The sequence below is a fragment of the Falco punctatus genome (assembly GCF_963210335.1).
Source record: "Falco punctatus genome assembly, chromosome: 5".
In the NCBI taxonomy this organism is placed as follows: Eukaryota; Metazoa; Chordata; class Aves; order Falconiformes; family Falconidae; genus Falco; species Falco punctatus.
The window spans coordinates 29331865-29356084 of NC_137584.1; the positions used below are offsets into that span (position 1 = coordinate 29331865).

The 24220-nt window shown below is 45.8% G+C and overlaps 1 protein-coding gene across 2 annotated transcripts in view; it reads right to left on the minus strand.

Moving 5' to 3' along the window:
* Positions 1 to 24220, minus strand: part of LOC308064041 (uncharacterized protein) — an 82900-nt gene that overhangs the window by 46160 nt on the left and 12520 nt on the right. The window contains exons 3-4 of one of the 2 annotated variants that reach the window (XM_080387895.1): positions 20146 to 20252; positions 1 to 15587 (exon numbers count right to left, since the gene is read on the minus strand). The exon at positions 1 to 15587 is cut by the window's left edge and continues 46160 nt beyond it. In XM_080387895.1, coding sequence (XP_080244021.1) covers positions 15469 to 15587; positions 20146 to 20252 — 226 coding nt within the window. In that variant the 3' untranslated portion in view covers positions 1 to 15468. Of the gene's footprint in view, positions 19985 to 20145; positions 20253 to 24220 lie in introns of both variants that reach the window. The other variant, XM_080387896.1, reaches the window with a different exon arrangement.

Consider the following 24220-nt stretch of genomic DNA (forward strand, 5'->3'; position numbering starts at 1 on the left):
TGTAAACACAATCCAGGATTCAGCTACAGCTTTTTCAGGAGAGAAACATCTGCTTTCCAATGTCACCACCAGCCACAGCCCATGCGGGGAAGCATTCAGCAGAGCGACACAGCCTGACATCGCCTGGATGGACCATGTTGAGCTCACGCTGTGTGAGCAGGGCAGGCAAGCTCTCCCTTCCTTATCTTACTTTCTCTCCCATGCAGTCAGACAATCAGGCTTGGAAAACTCCTCTGGAAGATGTCTGATGAGTGAGTAGGCATCTTCAGTAGTTTCCTCCTGCTCACAAGGCATTGCTGTGGCCCTGCTCCATGTTTGGCAAAGGCTTCGCACCTCCCCAACGGGGGAATGTGAGGGACAAAGACAACGCGCAGAGAGGAGCTGTGTGGGACCAGAGGGGAGAAGCTGGGCAGCAACGGCTCTGGGACCAGCAACAGCAAAGCCAGGGCTTGCAAATTGAAAAAGGGGGAGTGCACATTGTTGACACAACAGCACGGAGGGGAAAAATAAGTGTCACAACCTGCTCACCACCCAGGGTGCTGGAAAACGTGATGGTTAGTGACTCAATGCACAGGGATGTAATTTTTCCCATAGGAATTTATGTAACTGAGGGGGGGAATTAATGCAGGGACTTACAAAAAGTGCGTAGGGGTAGTATCTTTGGTGTAGAGGATGGAGACGTGTGGATAGCACCATCAAGTGAAGCCTTTTCAGAGGCTGACTTTGGGGAACAGAAAGGTCTCACCTGCTTTTCTTGTGAGACTGACAGCTCAATGTGCACCCTCTCACAGGAGAGTTACTCCTACCTCTTTTGAACAATTACTTTTTAATTTTTGTCATCTTCCTTGGGTGAATAAATCTCAGTCAAGTCAACCAGGGGCAAGGCATAGGGAAGTGAATCAGTGATGAAGGTTAGCCAAACTGGACGTTAAATGACTGGTGACAAGACTCAAAAACTGCAGGCAGAGAAGGTCCGGACATCGCTGTGCTGCCTGGCCTGCTTTCCCCTCTGTAACGATCCTGTTTTCCATATAAAAACCCAGGTTTCCCTAGGCCTCCAGAGCTGTTTTCCAGGGAGCAGGCAAAGCACCACTGGAACCCATCTTCCCACACTGGTGACTCATTAGAGGGGGCAGCGAGTGAATGAAGGAGGGCAGGAAAACCCTTGTGCCTTCACAGAAGACTGACAAAAAGTGATCCCGATGTTCCCTGCAACTTCTGTACAAGGGGAACTTCATACTCAGTACCACAGTTCAAGCCCGTATCACACCCCGGGCAGAGCACAGGCTGTGCAATGACTTGGGTCTTTCTGGTTTGGTTTACAGCTTTCTCCATTTATATGATCTCATTTGGTCCCTCCTGCTCTTGCCCTATTTGGCATGATGCTATCAAAGCATTTTGCTGTCCCCTTCAAAGTCTGTCTTGCACTGTTGTAGACACACACCTGCTTCCCTGGTATTACATTTCTGCTGCGTTTTCTGCTTCTGCGGAGTTGCAATCTCTCCCAGTGCAAAGCTGTGTAGTGATATGGCAAATTTACACCTCCTGAAGGTTTGTCCCTAAAAATCCAGCCAACAGAGTGCTGAATTTGAGAAAAGAAAACTAAGATTGCTATTCCAGCTGTCCTCCCTCCCCTCTGCCTGGGCAGTGTATGGTACCTCTTCTCCCTCATGCTGCCCTCTCGCAGATTGACAGAGAAGGTCACCCTTTCTCAGGGGGTTTAGTTCCGGCTCAGTGGATTCTGGCACTGAGCTGGGTTAAAGAAAATGTGGAATAAATGGGGACAGGTACTCCTACAGACAAATTCATGATGGACTTATATATGAAATTTCTGCCATTTACTACCTTCTAGCAGATGGTACTGTCCCTTGCCACTCCAGCCAAAGCACTCTGACTCTTCAGCTGACAGTTTGCAGCCAGGTACCTTAAATTTAAATTTGCATCAATCCCTGCTCCAGAAAAAATGGCTCAGGATGGTGACCTCTGGCCAATGGCCAACTGAGGGCAGTAGCCTCACAAAGTACCCCACAGATCATGCCTGTCACTGCCGCAGCCATCACCAACTTGGGACTTGCAATCACTGTTACAGGACCTTGTTAAGTGGTCTTAAATAAGCTCTGAAATTAAAAACCTAATGCAGCATTTCACACAGAGAAACCTGATGCATCCTGTTAATTACCCACACAAGAATAAATTGTGATAATTAGAAGATCAGATAATGGTGCCTGGGAAACACCAGAGCAGCAACAGCAGAATTGTTGGTTTAGTAATGAAATGCATGTTAAGTACCCTTAAATACCTCATTAACAGCTGGGGTGTGATTCCCAGCGCCAGCCTCGGTGTGCTAACAGCAATAAGACACATGGAGCTCCAAGGTGAAATGGGTATTTTCTCACCACTTTTTATATTTTCAAAAATGAGTGAAATGAAATCGTGTGGAAAACTTTTTCATGCTGTTTTCAGCACGAAAGTTTTCGGGTTTTAAGCATGGTGAAAATCACTGAGTTGCACTCCTCAGTGTTATTTCATTTTCCCCATGCTCTCAACAGATGCCAGGAGAGTCCAAAGGGCCCTGAAAACCAGAGCAAGGAAGAGGAGAGGATGTGGCATCACTGCAGGACAGTCCCTTTAACCACCAAATGGAAACCACCACAGTAGACAGATCCCACGCTTTGACTTTGCCCTCAGGTCAGAAATCTCCAGGAGCAAACAGCACCAGGGAAATGCATGAAGTGGGTAGGAATGACATAACTAAGTGGTACAGCGTACCTGTAATGGGATTAGGGCAAGTCCTCCAACAGAGACTAGCTGTTGGAGCAGCCTCTTTCTCTCGTATGCCATTTGTGACATCTCAGAGGGTCCCTTTTCAGACAGACCAGGATTCACATCTGCTGGAAAAGTGAGATAAATTCAGACAATTAATAAATCTCTTTTGGAAACTTTGGCTGGCCCACTGTAGGTTATTCAGGAAAACAGTCTTTCGTGTCAAGCGGTCTGTAGTTGATAAGAGCGAGCGATGCTTAAAGTAATCTGTGGTTAAATCAAAACCAAATAATGAGAATGGCTGCATTGCTGGTTTTAAGCCTCCTTAAACCAAACAAAAGGAAAGAAAGGGGCAGCAACCACCGAAGAAAATGGAAGGGTTGTCTACTTCTGGAAAAGCTACAAAAGAGGGGCTCGGCACAAAAGCCAAAGCCACTCCTGCAGACAGATTTCCACCTCCAGTCTGTCCCAGCTCCCAGCATGCCTGGTCACTGATGGGTGAGCTCCTGCTAGGAAGGGCTACCTACCTCCGTCTGGTTTTGTTTTGCAGAATATGATACCATTAAAACTTGTCTGTGAGAGGAGGGACTGTCTTTAGGTCACTCGCTGGCTGCTTGACGGCCCTCTGGCCAAACTTGCTACTGTGGCAGTACCAGGTAAGTGTCTTTGAGAAATACAGCTCAAATACTCTATTACAGACTTCTGAATGCGTTCCGATACCACGCAAGCAAAAAAGCTCAAGGAACTTGACACAGTTCAGGACAAAATTGTAAGCAATCTATCACTGAAGTAGACGGCAAAGGATTTTCCAATTGTGTCCACCACGGGAACGGCCTCAAAGGCAATGCCTTTGCAGCCAGGAGCGTGCCTTTGCAGCCGGGCATACACGGCCGGGACTAAGGCCTTTTTATTGCACTGAATCCTACTGTCGATCCCTGGAGAAGCATTTGACCATCCTCTCCAAAGCCGGTTATTAAACTACCAAGCACTTTGTAGTTGGGAAAAAGTGTTCATCATGACTGTTCCTCAAAGCTGGTGAAACCCAAGAAATGCTGAACTGCAGCCTTTCTTCAGCAGCTGTAGATACTGCTTATAGATTAAAATAGGAACATAAACTAAAGAGTCATTTGGGGTTTTTCTTGAAACACTGAAGGCTGTAAAGTTGCCAAGCGTTTGCTCTGCTCCGGACATACTTTGATAGCCAACTGGCAGAATGTTAGGATTATGGGATAGGGATCAAGATATTTAATCATTAGCATCCTGTGTCTCCAGCCCATGATTCTAAAGGTAACATCAGTCAGTACTTAATTAAAAAGTGATACAATTTCAAACTTGTAAGCCAGTGTTTTGGGTTGGGTGAGACTGCAGAAAGGGTACTTTCCAACTAAAGATTTCTCCTGCTCAGCAGATTTCTGTCCAGAATATTTTGTCTACTGTACCATTTTTATGAGAGGCCACTGAACTGGAAATGGGGTTTGGACAAAACAGCAGCACATATATATGTGAGAGTGGTACCTACAAATGGGTCCAGCACGGTAAGCTGTGACCTGGTGGGACTCCCTGTGATTACCCAGAGGATCTCTCCATGCACACCCATGAACTCGGGCTGATTGGATGAAATCGCAGTGCCTTAGCATCCACGGCACTGCCAAGGCTGTCACCCATGTCTCCTAGACCAAAGATGATCTTTGAAAGTTAAAGCCTCCCTTGCTTCAGTTTGGACTGAAACATATCTACAGAGCAGTTCAACTGTTTTATTTTCTTGATGTTGCTACAGAAGAATGGGGGCTGGCAAGTAATTCCAACACAGAAGAACAAAGCAACAGAATTCGTTCTGCTTCTTCAAAACTGTAGTTCTCAAGCAGCTCTGGGAGACCTGAGAAGGAGTCACGAGTCCCAGCAGGGGAAGGGCACAGTATCATAGCAAGGACCAGCCACATCACTGCAGCGTCTCCCAGGAGAAAGATTTTATGAGTCAGGGGACACTGCCCTTAGCTCAGTGAACACCCGAAGGGGAAGGGGAACCGGAACATGGAACCACACATGGATGTACATATACACACACTGGTAGATATATCTATAGATACACAGATATGTCCTGTGCAACCATGCATTTTTCATGATAGCTCAGTATACACTGATTGTCTGCCTACAGTCTTTCCGATGCCCGTTATGGCTCTTTCACACATCCCTGAACATGTGCAATCCAAACCCAGGGCTGAAGCTTCTTACTAGCCTGAGGTGGCTGGGCCCTTTTCTAGGAAAGGGCTGTAGTGAGCCGGAAATCCCATGTTTAGTCCCAGTGCTAAAGTGGATGAAGAAAAATATTTACTTGCAGATTCCTCAGAATGAGGGAAACAACAGAGAAGAAAGGTCCAGCACGATGAATCCAAAATACAAGGGCCCAAACAAGAACTTTCCAGGCCCATATTCCAGCAGCACCGGGAGATGATGTGCTGGCATGCAGCCCCAGGCAGCAGAGCCTGGGTAGGTGCCCATCCTCAGGAGAGAGGCAGCAGCTCAGACAGCCCCATGCCCAGCATTTTGTTTTGGCTAGCTTTGGAACCCCCCCAGCATAGCCCAGTGGCTTTCTTCATCTCTCTCCAGCAGTACTGACCCCTCGCTATGGACCGCGTGTGGGGCTGGGTATCTGCATCAGCCTGCCCTGCCAAGTCTTTCGCAGCAGAGGGACGTATTCCAGACACCTGCTTGATCCATCTCACCCCTCTTTTGGATTTGCTCCAGTTTTCCAGCGCCAGAAGCAAATAATCCAACCAAGAAATGCTCAGCAGGAGTACGCTGCAAGCAGCCTACCTCAGCTCGGTGAAATCAGCCATGGCCAGATCAGCCATCCTATACCAGCCCTGGGAGTCGGAAAGCACAGCACGGCATGGGAAGTGATCTCTCCTTGACTTGCATAATACAGAACAAAACAGGGCTGTTAACAATGTAAAATCAGCTCAGCTGAGTCATTTATCAGGCAAGTTACCATCAACCCTTTCTTCATTTTTTTACCTGGTCTCAGGGAGCTCCATTGTTTCCAGGCAGATACATGATCTCCAGGGCACCAAATCTCCCCCTCCAGCGACTCGCTTGCCTGTTACCTCAATACCACCCAAACCTCAGGCATAAATCTTCCTCATTCATTGAATTTCTGACAGGTGCCTGTGGTAATGCCAGCAATTGTGCAGGACTGGGCTTTACCATAGCGTTCTTCAAGTGTTGTCTTCCTCAGGTGAAGCTTACCTCTTGCTATGCCAGGTAAAACGGGAGTACAGGAAAATAAATGATGCTGTACCTGACCGTCCCTTTGCCAGAAGTTACTGCACTTTTGTTTCATAAAGCTTGAGGTGACTTTCAAGAAGCTTTCAGCTGCTTTTGGTACAAGAGATTCTGTTGCTACTAGAGCCTGGTGTAGGCTACTGGGTTACCATACAAGCTGGCACAAAAATGTAAAGCAATAAAAAGCTTAGCAGTCATAAGGCACTAAACAGTGGAAGTAAAATTGACTAATTAAGAGGCTTTTTAAGCTATCCCGTCATGGCTGTTTTATTTGAAAGCCATTTATAGAAAATGAGCATTTCCTCTCTAATTTGTGCTCCTTCATAGGGGATTATCATCTCGTTGCCACGGTTTGCATTGCTTGTCTGTGTGTGTGATGTGGCAGAGCATGTTTTTCAGGGCTACATCATCTGCACCAAAGAGGCAAAGGCAAGCTGCCAGGCATAGTGAAGGCAGAAGCTCAGAATCGAGCTTACTGATAGTTTGCAAGTTTAGTGCTGCTTGGAGCCACAGCTGTCCTGCATCCCCTGTGCTGGGTCACACCAGGGGACTCCACAGCCAAACAGCGCCATGTGAAAGACTGCAACTTGCTGAGGAGGGTAAATGGTCCAGAAATAATGTGGCACAAGAGCTAAAAGCTTGATCTTAGTAGATGTACAAACACCTGTCAATGGTTTGTTCGATAGTCTCCAAAGGAGTGTTTCCATTCTTCAAAAGTTATTTCATCTGGCCCTTTCAAGAAGGGAAAGTATTTCTGGGCTCTCCTGTTACCTGTGCTGCTGACTTGGTTTTATGTCAGACCACGCCTGGGGTATTTCCATACAGCCTTTCACTCCAGACGAGTGATTTCGGTTTCTGCTCTGAGCAGGGTGAAAGCAAACCAGATGCAGCCAGGGCTGCGCACCTGCAGAAAGCTCAGGTATGCCATAACTGCAGTGACTTGACTTCTAGTGAGGAGCTGGCTTGGCTGGTGGCAGGAGAGCCTCTCTCTGTCACGTCAATCTGCAAAAGACTGGTATTCCCTTGGACTCAGATCCTCAGAGACCCAGGCTCGTGTGCCTAGCGAAAGGTATTCTGATCTGCCAAGCACTTTGGTTTGTGGCTGTTCAGACTTCTGAGGCAGACCAGGGTGTCTCTTTGTGGGTCCCTAAAATCAAAGACCATTTTCTAAAACCACTGAGTGCTCTTTTGGGACAAGCAGGGACAAATTCCAGTCTAAGGGCCCTGCAGGAAAAATGCTCAGCTACCCTTCCACATACAGAGGGGTTCTCCAGTGGTGGTAACCATGACAATATAGCATACAGCAAGCAAATAATCTTACAAACGCGACACATTTCAGAGGTCTAAGTCAAACTCTACCTAGAAGCTAACAATCAACTGTCTAGATGACAGCATTACCAAAAAGAAGCCCCAATATAACTCTATTAATTATTTTGCACTTTGGTAGCAACTGAGGACCTCCATGGAGTCATACTTCAGCATGTCAAGCACTATATTAATAAATGTCATGGGCTGGTCCTTACCCTGGAGAACGCAGTGTACATAGACAAGGCATATTTTGAGAGGGAAGCAGAGACACAGAGATGACATGTCTACCCCAAGGCCAACCAGTAGGTGGTTGGTGGGGCAGAGGTTTTTCAGCACCACACTGCTCTCGAGCCTCAAGAGTCCTGGCTTTGTGCACCAGCGACTGGCAGTGGTCAACCACAAAGCCCTGCTTAGCGCCTGAAAGGCAAAAGTGTGCTTTTGCCTTACGTTCAAGTATCTTTTTGGAGGTGGTAGGAGGGGTTTTTTTCGCTTTTCTCATTGATTCAACTTTTTTTTTTTTTTGGCTAAGATGTTTTCTGTAACTGCTTACAGAGACAAAATAATTTGATAGTTGTCTGGCTCCATCTTCTTCACACAGTTGGGTGCACAGCCACCGTGTGGCCAAAATACAGGTATTCCTCAAGAAGCAATGTATGCCTGCCCACTTCCAGAACGGGACACAAGAACCTCTGTCCTGTGTCTCAGTGCATAAGTACACTCCAGGCATATGGCTGGCTGCATACTGCTCACTAGGCAGAAGCACCTGAATTTTTTTATCTTTATCGTAAGTGTGTAAGACCTTCTGGAAAAGAGAACATAAGAAGCAGACTTCAGGCCACCAAAAAGAATGGCAAATGGCTGCATACCCAGCTTCAAGAACCTGCTGGAAAACAGGTGAGCCAGGCCTTGGTGACTTGGAGACTGCCCAGCTCGTCCACCACAGTGTCCAGAGTTGCCTATGCGCTGGAACCATTGCACCAGCCACAGGCAGAACTGGAGGCAGAGGGGAGCAAGGAGCTGCCTTGAGAAACGCAACATCGCGGCAGCATCCATCCCGCAGTCATTTCAGCTCATTGAATCATTTCACTTCTAGTAACCAACATTTAAGGAACCCGTTCTTGAAAAAACATTTCTACAGTTGTGGACCAGTGTCCTTTTAAGTATTCTTAGTCTACGGGTTCAGGGTCACGAGGCAGTGCCTCACATTACACTAGGCTCACTGCCAAGGCATCAACAGGGGACAAATTAAGGGTAATTGAAAAGCACTGGCTCAGCCGTTTGTAGATTTGTATGGCTTATGCCAGGATTTGGACAGCAAGAATCACCCCTCTGTGTGCAACATAAAATAAGCTGTAAGAGTGTGAGGATACATATTAGTGCCTCTTCACAGCTCAAACATGCCAAACAATTACTGGCTTTCTTGTGGACATAAGCAGTAAACCCAATTAATTGTTACTCCCTCAGTAGGTGCTAACAATACCCTTGGCTTTCTGGCCATGTTCTTTAGAGCATGTTATTAATCAACTACAATCAAAGTATTCATTATACTATGTGGAACCTGGCTGATGCTGCTGTTCATTTTAAATCAACTACAAAATGTGATTATTGCAGAACTTAGCAAGTCAAATGGGTTTCTAATGTAACATAAGGTAATTAAGTGCTCTTGCAAGATTTCTCTGTTCTTGCAATGTCCATATGGACAGCAAACGTGGAATTGCTTACACAAGGATGTGGATAAAAGACAGGTCTTTAGCACTCTAGCCGACAGCCCTCCACCTTAAATAACCCGTGAGTCTCATTATGCTGGACAGATTTATAGGGGTAAGATGCCAAAGTAGCTTGTAGAGTACCTTGCTAATACCAGCCATGACACTGGAGAAATGTCTCATGTGGTGCCTGTTTCAGCTTGCAGCAAGGCAGACCCATGTTTTTCCAGGTTGCAGAATTATGGTGATCAGTTAGAGGGTGACTTGAATTAAAAGAGGGCAAGTCTGCAGCTGCAGATGCCAAGGTAATAATCCCAAAGGGGACAAAGGAAAGAAAGAAAACTAAACAAAGATGGTGAAATTAAATTTTCCTCCCATTAACTACCTTACTTTGAACATGGAGTTGCTGAATATGATTGCTACTAGATAAGGAACAGCAGTTCTTTAGTGTGTTGGTCAAAATTCACTTCCAACACAGGCAGAAAATAGCACCAGTGACAACAGAGAAAAAAAATTAGATAAAACGACTGCTGCACGAATATAGTCTGAATAGTGAAAGCAAGCATTATAGGTTTATTCAACATAGGCATTTTCATAGCAGAATGCAATATGGCATATAAATCAACAACCATACTGAATGCTGGACAGTTGTGGGGTAAAATCCATATTGCCTTGACTCCTGTGATGGAGCCTACTTTACACAGGCAGACTGCCTGCGCGAGGGTGACTGGGATCTCAGGCAGAATATTTCCTGGGAAAAGTTGTTTGCTCTACCCTGAATTCTTCACCACATTCAACAGACAACCAGGCTCAAAACCCGAGGAAGACTACTGTTCATTCTTTAAACCAGGGTTTGGTACTTCCCTGGTTCAAATCCACTCTTCATCTCATTCAGCACAAGGCTTCAAACCGAGGGTCTGCCATCACAAGGCAAACTCTAAGGTACCCCTGGTGTAAGTAACCTGCAGTCCCTCCTGTCCACAGGAGCAGGAATCAGTGCCTGAAATTTGTTGTTCAAGGGCTAGAAAATTGTTTTATCTCCTGTGGATTAATCATTATTTAAGTTACCTTCTAGAAAGCAGAAGATCCAACGTGAGGGACTAAGGGTGCTTGCAATATTTTTCTCCAGCACCCCCGAGAGTATGTTACTTCACAGCTGGTGGCTAGGGCAACGTCCTCCCAGGTGGGAGGTGCAGCTTCAGATTCCCTTAGGCAGAGGAATCAGTCAAGCCCTACATCTCCCATAACCCAGCCCCAACCACCTACTCTACTCATTATAGCGAGCGACCATGTGCTGAGCTGTAATACCCGAGTGTAACCTTGCAAAGATCCTTTAGCTCCTCAAACAAAGAAGTTCTTTGTGGATGTCAAAGCATCAGCTTTTCCCGAAAGGTTAAATAGGGCCTTGACTCCTTCAATTACTTGGCTTGGAGACAATGAGCTTTAGCAGGCTAAGCAAGGCTCTGCATGTGAAAACAACTGAACTGACATGTATTTAGTATGTTGCTGGCTTCTCCTCCCAGAAGCTTTGATCAATGTTCAGAAAGCAGGTAAAATGTGCAGTGTATGCCCAGAACTAGGATGCCGGTGGCAGTTCCAACAAGACACACAGACAAAAAAAACCTCCTGATTGGACAAAAAGGGAGGTCTGTGATGCAGATAATGAATACCACACAAATCCTCCCATCTGCTGATCTACAGAACTCTGCTGATGGCTCCCCAATGAGTTTTGCAGCCACAATGGGAATAAAGTATTTTCTGCATTTTCAATGCCAAGAGACTGAAGCTTAGAGAAATTTGGCGAAAGCCAAAGAGCAAATCTGCCACGCCAGAAAAGAGCTCCAAACTTTCAGCTCCTGTTCATGTTTCAGCTCCTTTGGTCTTGCTACCTCTTGGTGCACTGGGAGCAGGGACTCCAGTGAAGCTACCTGTAAATATGACCATAGACCACATTACTCCAGTCCCGCCTGTCTAATCAAGTCCACCTCCTGTGTCTCTTGGGAACACTGGAATGACCGGGTGACCTCTGGGGTGTAGAAAACCCTAAGAGGTGTCTCTCTGGCTATTAAATGACCACTCTTATTTGAGGTCATGCCTTTGTATTACAATGACAGCTTTAGGATTTAGAAAAACTGGGTACAAACAGTGAGGCACGGAGGGGACAGTAATACCATCAAATAAAATGAGCCTAGAGCCATCCTCTGATCCTGAGGTCAATGGCCCACCAAATCACATCTGTCCAGCTTAGCTTTCTGCAGCAGGATGGCCACACCTGAACCGCTTAAGGAGACTGGGTCCAAGCTGATCCCCAAGCCATGGGCTGGATGTTGCCTGAAGATCCAAACTGATTCAGGTACAAACCATGCTAGGCACAGCAGCAGCAGGTCAAAAGGACTCCACAGACACCCCAAGAGCTCCAGCAGAAAACCTCCTCCATCTTTGGAGAAGGAGCCCAGTCCAGTGCTGAGTGCACACACAGGCTGTGCACAGACTTTTAGGGTTATCTCTGCCAGCAAAAGGCATTTTCATTGCCAGGGGCACAACAGTGCCTTTCTACTCACAGTGACCACCCCTGTGATCTACCAGCAGGAGAGAGCCTCCACAGCTGGGCTCACCAACCTGCTGTTGTCAAAATCCGTCAGATTGTTTTAATGTACCAGCGCTGACTGTTCAAACCCATGCAGCTCACTGAAGCTGACCAGAAGTTGTTTGTATGATCTTGTCCAGCATCAGAGCTTTGGAAATGGTCACCCCCAGCAAAGGGACGATCACCTGCACCCTGAAAAGGCAGTAACATTTTCAAAGGGCATAGCTGACAGCAAAGGGAGGGTCTGCTCATGCCCTTACTGCTGGGGCACTGACTTGCCTTTTCCAGTTGATGAAAAGCACTGGGTCAATTTTTCTGAAAAAAAGAACTGTTGCAGCTACAACACAAGCAACAACACCACGAGGAGAAAGTCCAGACGGGGCAGATGCATTCAAAGGCTCACACTATCTTGGTGGTGATTCACCATCCTCAGTGGAGAGCAGGTTAAGCTCAGTTGTGGTGCTGATTTGTGACATATGGGATTGGATTGATATGAACATGAATAAATCATATCAAACAGACCACTAGAAAGCTACCGAAGAACAGCCTATTTCAGTCATGACCGATCCAATTCATAGCCAAATTAGCAACCCAGACAGTGAAAGGCTCGATATCGCATTACCCATCCAGCCCAGAAGCTATCCTTAGACACAGCAGGAGCTCTGTCTTGCCTTCAAACCATCCCAGATCTCTAGGGCTGAGTATGAGGAGGCAAGAACAGGAAGGGGGAAATGTACCATGAAAAAAATAAAGCATGTGGGCTGGAAGGGGAAGAGATCATAAAGAAGCATAACCAAAGTGCACTCACTAAAAGGAAGCCTTGGACCCTGAAAAGATTAACATAGATTTAATGGTGTTGTGAAAGTAATTCTAACTTATGAGGTCTTTCTGCTGCTTTACAGTATTTGAAGAAGGGTGGATATTTTTTGGTTTTACTTCCTGCCTTTTTTAAAGCTCATCTTCCCCAGTTTTATTTGGCATATTCTTAAATAGAACGGACAAGATCTGAGATTTTACCAAATTAATTTTCAAAGTACCAAAGAAGTATTTTGTCTTCTGATTTGAACTGCCACTGTCGTACAAGTAAAAGCTGGTCTAACGCAATGCAAAGAAACAAAAAAACGTATGTATCCTCAGATTTTGCACCAATGTAGTGACATGCTTTGAAGACTCATTTAGAAAATGGCTTAAGCAAAACCATGTTCAAACTGACTTCAGCAACCTGAGCGACCAATTTGACAATATTAATTAACAAGCTTTAAACTGTAGTAGCTAAATCAGTGCTAAACTGCCTGCAGAAGATGCTTCAGAGCGCCTACAAAAATCTTCCCTGGTTTATCAGCAGGCTGTTGCCATTTACACATGTAGAAGAGCCCTTGAAAACACTGGTTTGAGCAAAGCCAAAGCAGAACTGTCAACAGCTAAAACAGAGCAGCTACCTCATTTTAACTATTAACTGCAAAAATTTGTGTTCCCTTTGGAAACTGGAGAAGCGGTTTCAGAAGTGGTTGCCCCTTGCAGCTGGCCACCTCTCTGCCTGTTGGTGAATTCAGCACATTTGTGTCCTCAAAGCACAGAGGAGGCTGCTGCAGCTTGGTCTGCTTGCAGAGGGAGTCCGAGCTAGGATGCCAAACCACCTGCTGAAGCAGCTAACGGGTGTAACATGTAATGCTGGATGGGGCTGATGCCTGGGGAGTGAAGCACCTCGAATTTCTCAGTCAAGATTCACTGGAATACAGCTGCCAGTTCAAACGGAAGGGCCACCTTCGTAAATCGCACTGAAGCGTCCTCAAGTCTAACTTAGTTATAATGCTTACACTTTAGGAGCCCACTCTAAAGAAAAAAACCCACCACAATAATTTAGCTTGTTTTCTCAATTCCTAGCAAGTTTCAGAAGAAAATAAAAGTTTTTAAGCTGTTGGCTCCCTCTCCTTAGAGAGACACTTGCAGTCTGCAGAAGAGCTGACTTGAACAGAGCACCAACAACCATGACTGGATGAGAGTATGGCTTTGTAGCAGCTCACTGCTGGTCCCAAGGGTTTTGTGATCCCCCAGCCAAACCTGCCTACATGGCTTCCCTTCTGGCTTTTTGTTCTGAGGCTCAAACCCTGCCTCTGCAGCAAAGCTCTTCCCCACCCCGGTTTGGTCAGCACCATTTTATTGAACAGGACAGAGGTTCCTGCTTAAAAACCTTTCACTGAGCTAAAAACATGAATGAGAAAATCCTGATCAAACCCACTAATTGTGAAATTCAAATGCCATCCGAGGCTGCCGGGCAATTATCTGAGGTACATCCTTGTCTTCTCACCATGTCCTCAGCGGTGGAGCTAATCGGAGCAGACACAAACCAACTAATTGGTCTCCAGCCTGATCATGCTGCAGTTCTGGAGGTCTGTTCCTGAGAGCAGTGTGACCCCAAATAGGTGCTTTTAAACTGATTAGCAAGTGCTGGGCCCATCTGTTGGTGATGGCAACACTGCAGGAACATACTGTGACAGCAGCCTTGCACTAACCACGAGGAGGGACTTTTCTTCATGGGCAAATTTGCCTACACACAGATCACTGAAAGTTATATGCAGCAGGGTAAAGTCTCTTCTTGTTTTTATGCCGTACGCTTCAAAGATCTTCCTAACTACAAAAAGTTGGACTTCAGGTGCCTGCAGGAGACACCAAGAAAGACAAGAAATACTAAATTTGCAGTACTCCTGCCACTGTGATGCCTTTACCACCATCAAACAGGATCTTTGAGTGCTACAGCCTACCAGCTTTTTCTCCTTTCTCACACTTATTAGGCTCTCATGACCATGTTCTCCAGATAAGCCATAAACTTTCATGACTATTTCTCCTCTGAAACAGGAAATCGCTCCTGTTCCTAAAATGCAACAAAATCAAGCAGTTTAACTGACTTTCAAAATCACACGGGAAAGTGCAGGTAGAAACCACAACTGCAGTTCAGTCCTACCAGCCCAGTGTCCTAATTGCGAGACCATCCTTCCTTCCAGATGCTCAGCTTTAACAGGAAGCCAAGATTTTAAAAAAAAAGGTTTCCAGTGCTGCTGTGCCCCACCGCTGCCTGCTCTGCAGGGCAGGAAGCACCATTGTTCTGCGCTGGGCAATCCCCACAGATCCATCTCTGCAGTGAAAACACAGCCAGTAGCAGCAGCCACAGCCAAGGACACTATTGATGAAGATGCCACATTGAAACAGATGTCCGGGATGTTTGTGATTATCAGGGTTCGGGGGGGTGTCTCTGCATCTGGACCTATTCCAACACAGAGTTTTACAGTCTTCAGCTGCCCAGATCAGAGCTTGCTCCCTTTCCTGGCTCTCAGCTGCTCTGTAGTTGAGGGTGGCAACATTTCTGCTTGTGTGAGGAAAAGCAGGGACACAGAGGAATGTCCTTTGCAATGCATCACATGAACGGGAACACTCTGCCTTTGTTACCACCTTCCTCAATTGACTTAAATGACATAAATCCTACAGCAACTAAAAAGACACGAGGGCCCTATCTGCTGCTGCAGCCTTGGGAACAGGGAAGGTCTGGGGACTCCAGGATGAGATATGGAAAGCGAAAAAACATCCTGTGCCTGGATGCACATTCATGGTGGCTTCTTGAAGACTGTCGCTGGGGTGCCAAGACTGTCCTGAACTTCAGGACTGTCCCAGGCCGGCTTGCGACTGTTTGCACATTTGAGCTCGCACAGGTAGAAATTCTGCTGCCTTCCAGCGCCGGTTGAATTTTTACAGCACGCAAAACAAACAGATCCCCATCTGAATGAACAAGCCTTTCTGCCAAAAGGCTCAATCATACAAGCAGTCTCATCAACCTTGCGGGGGCCGATCCGATGAGTAAGGACTAGTCCCATGAGTAAGACCCACGGGACTGGACGCAGCTTGCCATTTTTTTTTTTTCAAGTGCGTGCAGGCCTGGTAAAGCTGACCTGCAAATTGGGAAAGAAAGCAAACATTAAAGGTTGCACTGTCCTTTCTTCTAAGGCAAACCCCGGGATGCCCAAGACGCTCTTCTTTCCCATCATACTTCCTTGGTCTCTCCAGACAGTTCCAAACTTGGGGTTACAGTCCCCTTGCCTGAAATTAGAACACTGTCTGACAATTTAGACAAGCCCCACCAAATTCCCAAACCTCATTTGCTCTCCTTGCTTTACTTGGAGTCCCTCCAGTGCAGTAGTCAACATGCTAAATCCTCAGCATGTACTTAGAAACAATCTTCTTCCAAAAAATGCATGCAAAAGTGTTGATGCCCGCATGGTGAGAAGGGCCAGAGCAGGGCCTGCGCGCAGGGAATACCACTGACTTCCCTCTGGTCAGATACTCCCCTCCCTTTTCTGGAGTGGGTCTGAACAGAGCTGACCTCTTACTAGAGCTCCTTGGATGACACATTTTTCCTTTAGAAATGTTTTTACTGATCCTACAGCAACTGAATAAACCCAGACCAGGAAAGTTTCCTGGAGGCAGGTGTGCAATTCACATTCCTTCTAATTCAGTATCTCATTCATACAAGTACCTTTACAACAATGTGCGTGCATTGCGTGTGACAAGAAACTTTAACTGTAACTTCTGCAGTGTTGGCAGCACCATTAGTTTCCGGGAACAGAGCAAACAAAAGCACATTGTAAATGGTGATTTAGTAGGGAATTCCCCAAGATAGGAGTCACTGGAATTTGCCATGTGCTACATCACAGCAAAGATATATTTGCATTCTTCCTACTCATCTTTGCGTGCTATTCTCAGGTTTGCTAATACCAAATAGCATATGATTGCAAGAAGTGTATTAACAGCTGCTGTGTATACACACGATCATTTAATTTCCTGACCTCTCTGAAAACACCTCCTGCTACACAGCTGACACAGGACAAAAGAGAGAGAAAATATCAGTGGTGACAGTGACCTAGTAAAAGGTTTGCTGCAACCTGTCTGTTTATGGGGAATTACTACAGCATGCTGATTTATAAAGAGATTAAGATTATCTCTTTATAAGAGATTTATCTGCTGTGGTTGTGCGTACATAAATACCTCACTGCAATAGGTGGAGGAAAAGCTATAGTCAGATAATACCAGATCCAAGACCAAAGCATCTGGGATGAGTAACAGAAAATCTCTCAGAAAGCAAAGACTGTCTAGCCAAATGACACTACATCTTGGCTAGGTAATATTTCATCTGACAAAGCCAGTGCCTAATCCCCATATGGCAAGATATAGCAAAGCTCCAGTGACCAGTGACCAGCTGAGGAGTGGGCCTATATCCAACAGAAACCCATTTTTCCCTTCTGCTTCCGAAATAAACCAGGCAGAAAGTCAGGAAACCTAGCAAAGTGTCAGAAGTGAGCTAATGGCTGTTACAGGTTGCGGTAGGTTGCCATAAATCAGCTTTCGGATTAGCCTCTGAGAGCCCATCTGGAGCTGTAATGACGTGTTTGCAGTGCAAGCAACATGGCTGTGGTGGGTCATATCAGATCTATAATGTTGCAGACATGAAGCAGGGTGAAAATCCAGACCCATACCTTTTTACAGCATTATTAGTCCATGTATTATTTCATTTTTAAAATAAATGCTGTTAGAAGATTAAAGGTCACATGAAGGTGATGTCAAGCTCACCTCCAAATAAAAATCACAAGAGATCAATTTGCACCATTGCCAACCACAAAGTGACGGAAGGGCCATCCCAGGTGATGCAGGTGCAGGGAGCCAGAGCAGATTTTGGCAGCAGCTGTGCTGTTCTGTGCTGCCCTGACGAAGCAGCTACAGCTCCGACACGCAAGTCCCTCCTGCAAAGCTTTCCCTGTAAGCAGGACACTGTGCCTGGTTGATTGGTACCCTTAGAGTCACTGGGGGATGAAACTGTTTAAACTAGAGTGTTGCAAACACTGGGACTGCAGACCAGATCAGTGGCAGCCAGTTGTTTGTGATCATCTCTTCTGGCATGACTACATGGGAAAAGGCCCCTTTTAACTCTGGGCTCTGGCAGAGCAGCTCTAAACAAAACTTGCCACAGTGACTTAAGACATTCCCTTTATCTTGCAGCGCATCCAGACAGATGGGGCTCCAGCTGCACCCTGGCTACCCAGCTCAGGGCACAGGGAATTAGCCTGTCCACCACGCAGGCACCAAGGCCAGCCAAAGGCACCTGCACCACTCTGCTACCACGTCACCTCACCCATCGTCTGGGCCAGCATGATGATTCAGGGGGTGACAATGGGGAGGACGGCACTGCAAAGCAATTCAATGACAAAATCACCCTGGCCAAGCCAAGAGCCACGGAACACACCTCTTGCCATTTAAGTTTTGCTAACACAGTGTTGTGGTACCCACAGCTTCTGAAAAGTCCCACTCAGGAGACGTTACCCACAACAGAGATCAGTGATGGCTGTAAAAGCAGCAGCCGTGTTCATTACAGAAGAGAAGCATCCAGAGAAAATGCCTCTGAGCACCTTCTGTGCAGCAGTCCTGAGGGTAGCTCACACCTCCGAAGAGACAGAAAGACGGATCCTGGGCTCTCACAGCTTCTAGGCTTTGCTCCCATGCTTGTGCCTTTTATCTTTAACACTCCTCACCTCCCATGTAGCCACATCCAACAGCCCCGGGGACAGGCTCCTCTTAGGCTATGAATCTTGCTGGCAAGAGCAGTCCTACTCCAGCCCTGACCTGAGCACTGGGGTGCAAGTCAGACAAGGTGGATTCAGACACAGTCCTCTCGTCACTGCCGATTTGCCTGTCTGCTTGTGTTAACTGGTACAAATGTCAAGCTTAGGTGACCTGCACCACAGAGGGAATTAATGCTCACCTTTCCCTCTGAAGACCCTTTCTGCAGCCTATGCTTTGGACTTCTGGGTCCCTACAGTAAATCCAGCTTTTGCCTCCTTTCATGCTTGTTTCCAGTTACAAGGGTATGAGCAGAAAGAAGATGGGAGTGTCCCAGGACAGGCTTGTAGAACCAGGGATCCCTTGGATACGTGCTGGCAGCTCCCTGTGCCGCTGCCCTGGCTGAGCTCCTGGGGTGGGCTGAGGCAGGGCTCGGCTGGCAGACACTGCTGCAGACCTTCGTCTTCATCAGAGCCCCTGAGCTAGCAGAGGGTCCGGGTAGAGGCCTCGGGCCTGATCACAGCACTGTACCTTATAGACAGTTGCTCAGTCCAGATTTGAAGGCCATCAGGTTTCTTTACCAGAACTGGGAGCTGAAAGGGTCTACGTTTTCTCCAGGAAGCAGGGATTAAATAGTTTAAAAGATGCTTTAAAAGAAAGCAGTTATTCTTATCTTCTAGCTCAGCGAAGGCAAATGATTTACGGTTGCCTTTGTCTCCTGTATTAATGAGACACGTAATTCCCTATCCCCTTAATTCTTTCCACTTTCCATATCCAGCGCTCCTCAATTCTGGAATATGGCAACTCTCCCTTGGGCTCCTCCAAATCTGCTGTCCGGAAGACTGAACTGTGGCACTTCCTTTTCCTCTTGCTTGCACTGATATAAAACAAATCAACACCTGCCAAGAAGCCTTGTGATAAAAGGAGACCCTTACAAAAAGAGTCCCCAACACTGAATGCAGAATTTTATTAAAGTAAGAAAAAACAAATTATTAACACTATTCTGCCTTTCTCCATGCTCCAGCCAGGGACATACCCAAATTACTCCCATCTGCCATCCTGCTGCAAATTTAAAAGCAGCAGTAATCCATAGATCCTTGCAACTATGATTAATTCTATCTGGGAAGGAAGAATACCTCAGAATTCAATGAAGAAGTTACCACATCCAAAAGAGATGTTGCCTAATAGTGGCCTGCTTTTATTTTATTAGAACTATAACACTGAAATTAGTTGCTAATGTTTTGAGGTCTGCCTTTGATCTTAATAATATATGTGGTGAGAATTGGACAAATCGGTAATTGTCTCCAGCTGGAGACAAAGCCATTTCGGGATCCTCTGTAGTTGCTTAAGTAAATCCCAGGATTAGGAACATGCAGATTTTACTGGGGAAGGGAACAGAGTTGGGGCTTGCAGTGTTGAACAGAAAAAACAAAAACTGAAAATGCTTGATTTTCATTAATTTCAAGAAAACCAAAAACTTAGTTTTGGCCTGCTCTACCTGCAGTGAAGCCAATGGCTGAGTTCACAGCTGCAGGTGACAAACCTATCCAAAAGGTCTGCCAGAGCTAATGCAGAGAAGAAGAGACACAACGGAGAACTGGTTTTGGAGGTTTCCTGTGGTATGTGAGAGCAAGCGTGTAGATGGAGAGCTCCTTCTGAACAGTGTTTGTTAATCACTTCCATGCACCATTCTGAGTGGAGTTATCCCAGCCTCATCTGACGAGAACATCCCTGGGATCTGCAAAATATTTAGATATTTAATTTGGGTGCAAATGAGTAACGCTTCATAGAGGAATGTTTTTAACCATAGGCTATAGACTACTTGTTTCCTTCTGCAGTCCAAGCTAAAATTCTGCGTAAAGGACACCTGTGCTGCTTGCTGAGCAAGGGGAGCCCTACCCTCAAAATGCCTTGCTCCAGAGGTGAAGACTTCTCTAGTCAGCTTGTGTAAGAGATCCCAGTTGTCTTGCCCCTGTTGTGAGTGGTGCCCAAATCCTTCAAGAGTCCTGCCAAAAAAATATGGGAACTCAGATCAGGGTTTAAACAAGCCAAAACTGCACCACTTAACAAAAAAATTGCTCCCTATAAGCACTCATTAGGATCGTGGTTATTATGTTGCAACGAAATCTTTGATTTCCTTAATGCTGGGAGCTAATAAGGACGCACAAACAGTAATGGGCTGATACCACATCAACTCCCTCCTGCAACTATCACGCAATGGCTCCAGAATGTGCCTAGCTAAAATAGATGTGATTCCTTTGGTTTATCTATGTTAAATACAGAAGTACTTTTGGAATATCAGAGGTTGTGTCCTGTCAGGCTCTATTTTCCAGCAGAATTGCAGAAATGCCACCTTCAAGACTGGTAGCAATCAGACTGGCATTCTTCCAACCAGATTTTATTTCCACAAACAGCCCTTATGCTTTAACTTTTTGTGTTATGCCTGCATTTAATGAATGCAAATAACATAACAAAAGATAAACAAATGAAAGAAACACCTTCCCTAATCACTTCAGAAGTTGCCAGCAACAGTTAAAAAAACCCTGGAAATATTTACATTTGTCGCTCTGGTTTCAAAAGCATTAGGGAATGATCTTGCCCCATAGGAAAAAAGAGAGGGATTGTGGAGGTGGAAGGCATTTATGGACTGCACAGAGCTGTTTGCAATTATTATCTGTAGGACATACCTTAATGGAAATGGAACTACACTGAAGTGGTTTACTTGTGGTTCAAAGACTGGGTGTTACTCATACTTTATATGTAGTAGACACTATGAGGTTGACTTGGGCAGGAGCCATCAAACACATCTGACTGCTCAGCCTCACAACATACATGATACAGCCATGGAAGGCATCTTCAGGTTACTTCACAATAGCTACTCAGAGCCTGGAAGCTGTTTTCCCTCTAAGGAGGGATTTCCAGGCTTGGGTATTAGCGGTTAGACACAGCTCCAGTTTCTTGGACTGAGGGCTGATGAGCTGGACTGGAAGTCAGCAGTTCAGCTATCTTCCTGGCCATACCACTTGTCTGTTAATAACAGAGGACCTGAGAGTCAGTCACTGGGGGGGGGGGGGAGAAAAAAAAAAAAAAAAAAAAAAAAAGCTGTAGCTCACATAAATCTTCAGTCATTTTTAAAAAGGACAGAGAGGAATATATACTAATTCACCATTTGTTTATACCTTTTCTTGCATGGTGTGACTTTCAAATGCCAGTTCTTGCTATGTTCTTTGAGTTCCTTCGGAGCTCAATTGATCTCTGTAACTGCAAGTACAAAACTTTGGAATTTTTTTCATGTTTTTGTCCCAGCATAATCTGTTAGCTCTTAAAAGTCTATTGCTGTTCATTTTCAATGCTCTCTGCAAGGACTGGTTTTGTTGGGAGAGAAGGAGTAGGATGGAGACTCAGTCAGTGGTAACTTCCTCATGGTACTGCCTTGAAGAATGTGCATTCTGAAATGCACGAGCATCAGCATCTGCTGTAGCTGCCCTCCCTACCATCAGCATCACCCTACATCTGGCAACGGAGTCCTGCAGGTCAGATTACGGTCCAAAACCACAATCACCAAAAGGAGAAACTAAAAGCAGTAGGTAGGAATGATACTGCTGTCTGTCCATATTGCCTTTCTGTCCTTTTTTCCATGGAAAAGTCATGGGCCAGATGTGCTGTGAAACTGCTCCTTAGATGCTTCATCTGTATCTTCACCCCCTCTGCTGCAATGTTAGAACAACAGCTCACACCCACAGGCTCAGCGGCTGCAATTCCTTTCTCCCAGGGCTTGAAACAACCTCATTCTGCCACCTGCACTCCTCCGTAGGCAGGCTACCAGTGACACAGCAGACTGACACTATGTTGGCTCCAGCATCTACAGACCTGGCTTATGGCTTAGCCTGGCCTTTGAGTCACATCCTGGCGTGTCTTCTCTGTTGCAACTTCAGAGGTATAACTCACCCTCAGCCTCCACAGTGATTGTAGCAGTGGGAAGACCACATGCTGGCTGCAGGCTCTGCCCTTTTTTCAGCCTGCCTTTCCCTTTACACACAGGACACCTTTCTGCCATGTCCTGATGACAGCCCAGAGGTGGGAAGTAGAGAAGTAGACATGTTTATTCACCACTTCCACAGAATTGCAGGAAATGGGATCAAAGCAACGTTTGGAGATCCCCAGAGTCTAGCTTCCTTTCTGAAGCCAAATAAGCTCTACCCACCCCACATCAGAGAGACATTTAGCTGATCTGCTCCTGTGATGGAAACCTCACAGCTTTCAGTATGCTCACAGCAACATACAAATACAGGCAGACCAAAGTTACCTGCCCCTTTGCATATATGTAAGGAAGGGTACAAGGCACAGGACAAGTACAGAGTGATCTTTTTCCCCAGCGTGTGCTTCCAGCTTCAGGCAATCTCCGATTTAAGGATTTCTTGAGCTAGAGGCAGCATCCAAGTTCTGAGGTACAGTAAATCTCAGTAGATTTATCACTTGCAAGCACATCTCACTCCTTTTAGGACTAGTACCTACATTTGGCCTCCATAATAGCTGAAGATAATTAGCTTCACAAGGTACCTATACAACATATACATAAATACTCCATATGTCTGTCTTAAAGCTGCTACCTGATAATTTCATTAGATGGCACCTGGATCTTACATTATGAAGAATAATGAATAGTAGTTTTGTAATCTTCCTCTCCACACCATTCCAACTATTTTATAGGCTTCTATAATATGGCTGCTCAGCTGTCTTTGTTTCCAGGCCAAAAAGTCCCACACTTTTTAATCTTCATTCACAAGGAAACTCTTCATGTCTCTTATAAAAAATGCTATAATGCCATTTCACTTCAGTGCAGTTATACCACACCCTTTCTTAAAGTGAGGTGATAAGAACTACGCATAACAGCCGTAGTATGGTACTCTGGGGGTTTATGTATAGCACAGATATTTCCCGCCCCCCCCCCCCCCCCCTTATTTCCAGTAACATTTGACGATTGCTGAACACTGAATCAATGTTTTCAGAGAACATTCTCCAGTGACAAAGTCTTTCCTACATACCAGTAGCAAGCAGAGAGCTCACCGTTCTGTCGCTGCAGCTGACTGGATTTTCCTGCCTCCCTCTATTACTTTGTGCAGCTGATGTGCCACTGCCACATCACACCATGCCACAGTGACAGCCATCGCTTTGTGTTCTACCCAGGTTTACTGAACTCTCCTACAGCTCTTTGCAGTCTTCCTTATTTATTTTCCTGGGTGATGATTTACCTTTCCAAAACGCACATAAATACATGGATGGGCACAGGGTTCCTCAGAGGTCCCTGGGAAACCCCACTGCTACCCTCCTCCTGTCAGGGGAACTGCCCATTCACTGCCACCCTTTCTTTCCTATCTATAACAACATATTAATCCACAGGAGGACCTCTCCTGCTAACGCATGACAATGGACAGAAACCAAGCCTAGTTTCCAAACAAACCGTAAAATGTATCATTAACAGAGTAGCAGAAGCCCAAGTGTTCTGAATTGTTTGCATGTTTATGGAAAACCCAAACAAGGGGCAGCTTCCATACAAGGAGTGACTCAATGGTTCAGGGCTTCGGTCTGGAAGAGATGACTTAAAGAGGATCACAAAAGAAGTCTACAACATCAAGAGTGTTGTCACAAAGAGGACAAGAAGGCAACATCTGTCTCACTGTTTCCTCAAAGCCAAGAATGGGAATGAAGCTCAAGTGAAGCCACAGAGCCAGGTGTAGCACTAGCAATAGGAAGTGTCTCACCACACAGTAGCAGTAGATGTCATGGATGCTAAAATCTGGCAGCTTCAAGGGGAGGCACAAGGAGTACACAGAAACTAAGGTACCATACCAAGGTATGGAGGTAAGAAGCCAAGGTACTAAGGACACAGAAATCAGATGCAGCTAAGGCTGTCCTCAACCTAAATATTGCTGATAGCAGGGTGACTATTAGGGAGAAGCTGCTACTGTAGAAC